The sequence below is a fragment of the Osmerus eperlanus genome, chromosome 8, assembly GCF_963692335.1.
Source record: "Osmerus eperlanus chromosome 8, fOsmEpe2.1, whole genome shotgun sequence".
In the NCBI taxonomy this organism is placed as follows: Eukaryota; Metazoa; Chordata; class Actinopteri; order Osmeriformes; family Osmeridae; genus Osmerus; species Osmerus eperlanus.
Window position 1 is genome coordinate 1,468,792 of NC_085025.1, and position 9,562 is coordinate 1,478,353.

At 48.1% G+C, this 9,562-nt stretch overlaps 1 protein-coding gene across 6 annotated transcripts in view; it reads left to right on the plus strand.

Moving 5' to 3' along the window:
- The window catches only part of LOC134025396 (unconventional myosin-VI-like), a 46,322-nt gene that overhangs the window by 35,579 nt on the left and 1,181 nt on the right, over positions 1–9,562 (plus strand). Inside the window, exons 27-35 of one of the 6 annotated variants that reach the window (XM_062468391.1) lie at positions 496–574; positions 1,843–2,003; positions 2,198–2,239; positions 2,641–2,676; positions 3,680–3,718; positions 4,982–5,085; positions 6,538–6,669; positions 7,769–7,795; positions 9,145–9,363. In XM_062468391.1, coding sequence (XP_062324375.1) covers positions 496–574; positions 1,843–2,003; positions 2,198–2,239; positions 2,641–2,676; positions 3,680–3,718; positions 4,982–5,085; positions 6,538–6,669; positions 7,769–7,795; positions 9,145–9,363 — 839 coding nt within the window. The other 5 variants (XM_062468392.1, XM_062468393.1, XM_062468394.1 and 2 more) reach the window with 5 other exon arrangements.

Consider the following 9,562-nt stretch of genomic DNA (forward strand, 5'->3'; position numbering starts at 1 on the left):
CAGTACCCCCTCGTTTAAGATATTAGAGACGGTGGGCTCGGCGTTATGAACCCCCAAGAGAGTTACTAAGCCACACACTCATCTGCCCGGCGACTGAAGGGCATCCATTCTGGAAACGATTGAGTATTATGATTGAGGAAGGATGTGTCAGTGGGACCTCCATAAAGTCCTGATGTGATTATACAGGGTTGTTCATGGATGTCAGCGAGGCTGAAGTGAATGTCAGGACGGTTAGGGAGGTAAACGGGCCGTGTGCGGGCTCCTGGGTCAGGGACTGGAGCTGATTTACCTTCAGTGACCTGGGAAGCTCTGGCCTGTTGAGGGGCTGCTGTTGATTGATGTCTTAACTTGAGGAGCAGTCAGTCAGTCGCTGTGTGGACTCCATGTGGTCTCTAGATCGGCTCCTTGTCAGTTGGATATCTACATTCTGTGACAGGTCTCTCTCTCTTTTTTCTTTATCTTCCCTTTCTTTCTGTCTCTCTCTCTCTCCCTCAGGAAAGTGGAGATGGAGCTGAAAAGGAAACAGGAAGAGGAGGAACGGAAGAAGATGGAGGAAGAGGAGAAGAGGATTCAGGTGGGTGACTTCCTGTGGGTCGCTGTGCGTGAGCTGAAGGGAGTGTGACGCTCGCCCTGCTCCACTTCACAAAGTTCCCTGGCAGGCTCTCTCTCGCTCTCCTTTCCTCTCTCTCTCTTTCCCCATCATTCCATCACTCCGTCCCTGTGTCGGAGGGTTGTTCTGTTCACTGGGTTCCCCAGCTGCTGTTGGAGAGAGCTGGAGAGAGACTGACCCTCTGTCAACAGCATCTTGCAGCGCTGTGAAGCCGGCCCTCAGATCAAAGGCCCTGGCCTGAGGCCTGCTGCCGGGGTGTTGCTGGCAGATACCCTCCAGATTAGGTTCTCTGTGCTCTCTGCAAATATTCATGAATTCATATTTTGGATGGTTTTAGGCGGCGAGAAACTGCACCAAAATTAGATTTTTTTTTTCCTTTCTTCATTTTCTTCTTCGAGGGCTGTATTAGTTTCAACAACCGACCTTTCAAGGAGGAAAGGAGGTATTACTCTTAAATTGGTCTCACCGCAGTATCTCCTTTTCACTTCCTTCTTAGATTTTGAAACAAGAATTCATTTATTGTCTTTTCACCAGTAAGGGCAGTTGATGCTATGCTAGCCTGTGGACTGTGTCCTAGTTCAAGCTGCCCGCCCCACTTCCCTCCCCTGACCCTCTGGTGCTACTGTGCTCCAGCGAGCCCCTGGCTGATCTCCAGCTGACAGGCTCTCCTGGACACAGCGCCTCCCAGGAGAAAGGCTCATTAGCAGGGGTCTAAAGATGCCCCTCAGCCCTGCATCATATCCCTTGCCTCCAGGGCAGTAGGGCTCAGGCACCTGACACTGAGGAACCATATGGTCAGGGAGGGGCCTGGCGGAGGGAGGGCAGGGGAAGACTGTTCTGAACCTGCTATTTGGGGGGGCGGTGGAGGGGGTGTGTCCTTATTGTTCTCTAACATAAAGAGACCTTACTTCGTGTCCCTTCTGGGCGAGGAATTGCTCTGTCCTCGAAACCGAGTTTCTGGTGCCCTTTGTGAGTTTGGTTGGCGAGGACTGAGTTATGTAAGAGTCTATGGGCTGGGTGATGCACTAGGCAGGCGCATCAATCATGCTGCCGGCTAGACACACCTCCGAGAGCCCTTCATTAGAGTAAAGGGGCACCTTACGAAGGGAGAGGCTGGTGAACCAGCTCAGCCCCTCTAGCCTGCCTGCCACCCTCATCAACTGTGGATGAGGTGGGTGTAGATGTGTGTTTGTGTTTGTTAACTAACATTGTGTGTGTGTGTGTGTGCGCAGGCGGAGATGGAGCTGCAGATGGAGGCGGAGCGGGAGGAGGAGGCGGCTCGCTCCACCATCCTGGAGCAGGAGCGGAGAGACAGGGAGCTGGCCATGAGGATCGCCCAGAGCGAGTCGGAGCTCATCCCAGAGGAGAGCCCCTACGACGCAGGCCTGCGCAGGTACAGGGCTCTGTAGTCACAATCACCACCACAGCCATCCAGTCCTACGGATTCAAAGCAGTGATCGGAATACTGGCTATTGTTAATGTTGTTCCTTCAAAGGTGTTTTGGAGAGACGGGCTGGTTTCTCCTCTGAGTGTGTGTGTTGTGTGTGTATGTGTGTGTGGTGTAACCAATGTCTTCTCTTCTCTCAGTAACGGCTCTTCAGGTGTTCCATCGTCTCCAGAGAGAGCTACGTAAGAAGAGATTTAACCCCTTAATCCCATCCCCACCCGTCCTTGACCACTCACCCATTACCACCCTGCATGCTATGGCAATCTGCCAGATAAACCGCAAACTTGAACCGTGACAAAGGCACACTCAGGAACAAACAGGCAGGATGACTGTGAACATCAATCTCGGTCAGAGTGGCTTGTCTAGTTTATTTTTTCAGACATACATATCTATGGCCTCCCGTTCCCATCCAGAAGGAAGTTTTTAACAAGGGCCTGATCTGTCCTTTATCTGACAGCGTTGGAAGGGCAATGACCCATTCTGAACCGACAGAGGAGAGGGAATCACCCTCTCCAGTTCCCGATTGGCCCACTTACTGTATACTTAGTGCTCCGTTGTAATCCTGTTCTTCTCTCGTTTACAGCGCTGCTGGAACTCAAGTCCTCAAGAGCTTGACCATGTAGGTTAAATTCAGGCCTCCGTTTCTCAATCCTCCTTCCAGCCCACCCTCACAGAGAGCTTAGTTCATACGTGAAAGTTCTAAAACCAGCGCAGTACGTGTGTTGTTAAGACATGAAGTTACATGCACTTTTGAATTTACATTTAGTCATTTAGCAGACGCTCTTAGAATTAGATGTGTAATGCACTTTCTTCTGGCAAGGTGCAAATGAGTAGTCCGTCTTCGCCGACTAATACCCAGTACATCATAGCACTTAAACCAGCGGCAGACAAACACAGACACCTCTCTCTGCACTCTCTCTGCATCTTCACTCCCCCCTCATCTGCACCTGGAATGCGCTCTTTAGAGTAGTGTTTATCAAGTATGCCTGTTCTCTCAATGCCTTATCACTTACTTTCCACATTTTTACTCTTCCACCTCACCTTTTCCCCAGGTAATATGCTCTCTCATCAGGTAATCACCCCCCCAAAAGAAATGTGTAACAGACAAAATCGTTGGGCCCGGGTTTGTTTCTGTCAGCTGTTAGGACTAGGGACACGTTTCGTGAGAGGCTCCTAATGGAGGAGATGAGGGTAAATATAGAACGCTTGGATGCCTAAATCAACAGGAGTGATGAGTTTAATCAGCGCAGCCCCAAGGCCCCTCACGATGGCGGCGGCTAACCACCTCCCGCTGCAGCTACGTCACGCCTCAGAAGCCATATGTCACAGCGGTGGGATGCTGCCCCAAGTCTAACCAGACGGCCCCCTGGGAAGTGTAGAGGCGCAGAGCCATACTGGTCAGGGAGCGACACAGAGGAGAGAGTGTGTTACCTTCCTAGGTCAAACACACACACACACACATTTCTGACTGAGTATTTTCCCCTCTCCTGTGTCTTTCTCTGTGGGTGGTGGTTCTGTGTGCAAACTGTGTTTTATTTTTGGTGCCGCTGTTGACAGTGGCTTAGTAGTGACATTGACTGGCGTTCTAACTGCTGTGTACTGGAATCACCATGTTCTTTTAGGGAGGAAATGGCCAAGGAAATGTCTGAGCTTCTGGCTAGGTGGGTAGCTGTTCCGACTCACTCTCTCACTCGATCGGCACTGAAATCTGTCAATCTCACACCATCTCTTCAGATTTATACTTTCTTAAATTCTATGATTGTGGTTGAATTTGTGAAATTCATGACGTGTAAATCCGCATGATCCTAGAATCATTGTAGTAACGATCAATACTTTATTTCCGTGAAATGTGATACAATATAACCCAATTAATTCGCAATTCAAATTAGCAACAATCTAAATACAACGAAGAGCGGCGTGCGAGCCGCGTGCGAGCCGCGTGCGAGCCGCGTGCGAGCCGCGTGCGAGCCGCGTGCGTAGACACGAGGAAAGTGCCACGTGCCAACTGGAGGCGTGTCCCTGTGGAGGCGTGTCCCTGTGGAGGCGTGTCCCTGTGGTGACTGGGCCAGGCTTTGCTGCAGCCGTTACAGCAGCTTATATCCCCCAGGCCTCACCACCTCCGGCCGTCACCTTCACAGCAAGTGTGAATGAGTGACATTCACCGAGAGACCACACACACGCACACGCATGCACACGCACACACACCGGTTGACCTCCCGAACCACTCACTGTGTGTGCTGCTAATTGGCTCATGCTACCTCAGACTCCCTGAGTCACATGGCGACAGGAAGTTCAGGCCAGAAGGGGACTGTCCCGTTAGCCCAAGGTTACAGCTTTGTGAGCTTCAGGGAACCCAGAATAGCCCGCTGTCTGAACAGTTGTACTGGTGAAGAGGCCCGGCCAGCCAATGGGATTACAGAGTGAGAGGCCTTAGGTGGTAGGAGGCCCACCCTCACTCCACGTTGTTGTAAACGGGGCAAATCCCTGTCGTAGCTTAATGAGGGCTGTGAAAAGTGCCTGGCTGCAGAGAAACACAGGCCTACGGACAGGCTCACAACCAGAGAGAAGTACCCTCAAAAGGCCAATTTTTGTATTTCAGCAGAATGAGTACTGCTCTGAAGAACCTCCAGATTGTTTTCTCCCCCTATTTCTCCAACAACAAATCCACCCCCGCAATGGCCCTCATTACAGTCAAGCCACCCCCTGAAATGCTCCATCTTGTTTTTGTAGAAAATGCAAAGCTTCACCTTAATTCCCAGCTTCCCCCAAACTACCACCCAATTAAAATGTCTGTTTGTACCCTGAGGTGAAAGTCACGTGACTCCTGAGCTTTGTGACGTCCCTGCTGTTCCTCGTGGCTCCCCGCCAGCGCGTGGTGTGTTGTGGTGACCCTCTTGTCCTGCTTGTGTCTGTCCCCCTTCTAGAGGCCCCCAGGTACAGGCCACCAAAGCTGCCGCTAGCGCCAAGAAGTACGAGCTGAGCAAGTGGAAGTACGCTGAGCTGAGGGACGCCATCAACACCTCGTGCGGTGAGAAGCCTTTTACCTCCTCCTGCCTCCGTGGACCAGTCTAAGATCTGTTAAGCTGTGGGACCTTTGGGAGAGACCATCCTTAGGGGAGGAGGCAATTAGGCATTTAGCAAACATCTGCACGTTTTGTTAGGCGTCTGAGGGTTTCTGCTCTTTAATTCATTAGCGCACATACATGACTGTTTCATCAGCGGTTATCGATTTTGCGTCGGCGCGATCTGCTGTCGGAAGAGCGCCGCTCACAGTTCTGTTAACGTCGGATCGCTAGGCTCGTCCTCGTCCGTAGAATTCTGATGTATTTATTTTTTTCTTTGGAGGAGGCTGGAGCGGCTGGCAGAGAGGGACGATAGCGGCTAGGAAAAGAAGCCTCCCGCGAGCTGACCCATATGGGCACAAAGAAATGATTAGTTTAGCAGTTAACAGGCCAGCAGCCACCCGCCTACCAGGGAGACCAAGGGCCATGACCACAATACAGAAGGCGCTCTGTCAATCTCTCACCACTGCTGCCAAATAGGCACAGTTGGACCCAAAAAAATACAACGTATTTTTACCCAGATGTATCTTTTGATTAATCATCTGTTGGCACTTTTCCAAAGCGTTAAGATTAAGCTGCAAGTGTCGCTCTTATTCATCAAATTCTCGTGATGACATTATGAGCCTGTCACATCCAGATCAAGAATTTGATAGGAAAGGTCCTTTGAAAACAAAACTCATTAATCCCACTTTAATTCTCAACATGTCTGAGATATACGCATCAATCATTGTTTATCTGCATACATTTCTGCATTGTCTGATCTTAGTTTCACATCTCCGTGTCACTAGTCTCCGTGAGTCTGTCCACCCATCTGTCTCGATGTTGTCTGTAACACAAAACAGCCAAACAGAACGCCTCGCGGGCAGAAGAACACATCCTTCACTCAAGTACAAGTCAGATACTCATGTTTAAAAAGACTCAGGTAAAAGTTGAAGTGCAGATTTGACTTTTTCACTCAAGTTAAAGTAAAGAAGTATGGTCTCAGACATATACTTGGGTAAAAAGTAGCCTACCTGTTGGACCTCACATCATATTAATAGGCTACATTAATAGAAAAGACACTAGACGCAAATCCTTTTTGACGCTAACTCCCTCCTTCTCATCGATAACGTCCCTTTTTTTCAAGATTATTTTTATAATCTTTCCAAACTTTTTTTGGAAACCTTTATTGAGCCTGGTTTGAAAATATAATAAATTTGAAAGCAGCCTAAAGATATTTGAGTAAAAGTAAAACATTGTCATAAAAATAAATGGTAAAGTAAAGTAGCGTAGCCTACTGATGCCAGAAAACATCTACTTTAGTACAGTGACTAAGTATTTTTAGGCTACTTCCCATCTCTGCTAGAGGGCCGTCACAGTAATGGCTGCCCAGGCGTCTCTGTTCCTCACTGTAACCCAGACCTGCTCTAACCCCACAGACATCGAGCTCCTGGCAGCCTGTCGTGAGGAGTTTCACCGCCGCCTGAAGGTCTACCACGCCTGGAAGTCAAAGAACAAGAAACGCAATACGGACACTGAGCAGAGGGCCCCCAAGTCAGTCACCGACTATGGTAAGACCCCCAAGCATCACCTGTTTTTAAAGCAACGTGACCACACTGTTAGGCCCGTTCAAAGGCGATAACGATAGGCTAACTATAACTGTAACTATTAGAGGATTAGAGGTGGGAATCTTTTGGTATTATTTTTTTTTTGGGGGGGGGGGGCGTGATTACAACGATACCGTTCCGCTATATAGTTGTTGTTGTTGTCGTTGTGGTGTGTGTACTCTGGGGTTAAGCTTCTCTTTGTTTACAAGGAAGTGTAACTATGGTGATGGAACCAGGCGCCCATCTCTCTGTAGGAGCGTCAGCAGATACAACTAAAGAAGTAGCCTAGCTGTGCTGTTACTTTCACATTGTAAGGGGCAACTGTACCCCTATACCCTAAGGGTGACCTTTCTCCATTGTTGTGTAACACGCTCATGCTCGACTGGACACAAAATGGGTTCTTTGGTTCTCTGCAGACTGTTCCTCATTTACATTTGCAATGCGTGGAGTCGTCATGACGACAAAGAGCTCTTTCCCACCTAGCAGACCTCAGACACACTTTTATGCTACTGTCTGTTTAGACTACTGATTGGACTGTGTTCCCATGCACACACACACACCTTACTCATCCATCCTCTCTCTCTGTCTCTGTGTGTTCAGTCGCACCGTGAACATTGACACAATGACAAGCCATATGTGGAGGAAATGCTTGCATATTCTGGGATAATGTGCACTAATGTTAATCATTTAGCTCCTTTTTCTCCCAGTACTGACAGCAATTACTCCGGTGCTCCATCTTATCCATTCAAGAGACCGTAAATTACACAGACCAAGAGCACATGTTTTGATAGATAATGGTTTGATTAGTATGGCACCATTAGCTATTATAAAACTGGTGTTTTTACTGATGGTGTTTCTGCACAAGGGAAAATCACTAATTTTCTACAAATGTATGTTCCTCTTTATAGTCTTCATCACTGTTAAGTTCATTTTTCTTTGTACTTCTCCATAATTACCGTGATTAAAATGTTTCCACTGTCCTACATGTGTTGTGTGTGTACATGTGTTGTGTGTGTACATGTGTTGCGTGTGTATTTGTGTAACCAAGCATGTTTACTTTCAGATACCCCTTCACCTGTGAAACAAGCATGTAAGTGGTACTCCACAATGTATCACGACTAACAGCCCTTCTAAACAAAACCTTTCCACTAACCATGGGACATGACGACAGATGGGTTATTATGGGTTTATCAGGAAGCGTTACATCAAAAGAGCTTTACTCAACATTTTTGGGGGAAAAAGGTGATCGTGATTGGAATTCCACATGAACCGCTCTTGTTGAAATGAATAGTTTCCATTTTTGAGGCATGCTGGTTCTGATAAGGCGGTATACACAGCAGTCCATCTCAGCCAATTCCCGTAATTAGATACGGTTCTTTGGGGCAGTGATCGACTGGAGACATGATTATTAGGCATGTCGAGTCGTCGGTCAGAAACTGAGGATGCTTGGATGGGGTGGTGTGCTACTGCTGTTATGGAAGTGGAATACATGTGCAAATGTAAAGCAGCAACCTCGAGGTGGGAGTGTTCAGGGCAGTCTGTGTAAACTGGGTTGGGGTGTGGAGCGGGTGTCATGGCATCAGTGGGAGCGCGACAACAGGAGAAGTCTACACGCTGATTGAAAGAAAAACTCCTAATAGACTCTTCAGTTGAGCAGAAAACTGGAGGCATTTTCTACACTTACAGAGATGGGTTTTTGATTGAAGGAGAACTATAAAGTGGGAACATAAAATGCCAGTTGAAACACTGGGTGAAGTACATCATGATTTCAGTCAGTTGGTTGCTGGAAACCGAGGAAACTGGTGTCTGTAGTGCAAGTAGTATTTTGGCATCCAGCCTGCAGATTTAGAGTTTAACATTTTAAGTGCATTTGTCAAGGAGTTCAGAGGCCTGAGGTCAGTCTTCTGTTGGTTGCTACGTCTTTGTGTTGTGTGGTGTGCGTGGGGGAACGTTTTGAATGGTGATGGGACCCAAAAGGTGTTTTCTTCTCAGTTGATGCCACAACCTTTTTATTTGCTTTTGCTATTTCTTGTGGAAGGTTTGTGGGAAGAATTAATCTTCTTGGTGGAGATGGAACAGTTTCTGAAGATGTGGTGGTTGGAAGTGCTATGCTGCTTAAACAAGCTTAAGACATGTCCCTGTATTCCCCTAGTCCTGTACTGCATAGAGAACCCTCTTGAACCCCTGCTCAATCCCTTATTTTTTACGCTCCACTTTGCATATATATGCAAAATATTTTATTTAAATGTTTTGAGACGAGATTTAAAGCTCTGTAACAAACATGTGTCATGCTTTTTGTCGTACTGATTTGCTCTCCCTTTGATCAGAGTCTCTGTGATCTCTACTGACCCCCTCCACAAACTAGCTGCTACGCTCTCCCTCCCAGCCTTCCTATTGGCTAAAGACTGCCTCATAGCACCTCTCTCCGCCCACTCACAGCCCAGCAGAACCCGGCCCCGCCCATCCCTGCCAGGCAGCATGAAGTGGCCATGAACAGGCAGCAGCGCTACTTCCGGATCCCCTTCATCCGGCCTGGTGATCAGTACAAGGACCCCCAAAACAAGAAGAAGGGTTGGTGGTACGCCCACTTTGACGGGCCCTGGATCGCCCGGCAGATGGAGCTGCACCCAGACAAGCACCCCATCCTGCTGGTGGCAGGTCAGTCACCCCAAGGTCACACGGGGGAGAGGCAAGAAGTTAGTTCTTACTTAGAGAACGCAGTTTTGTGTGTTCTCTAAGTTAGAACCTTGTTCTGTTAAGTTAGAACCTTGTTCTGTTAAGTTAGAACCTTGTTCTGTTAAGTTAGAACTGTGTTCTAAGTTAGAACTAAGTGTTTTCAAAGTTATAACTGTGTGTT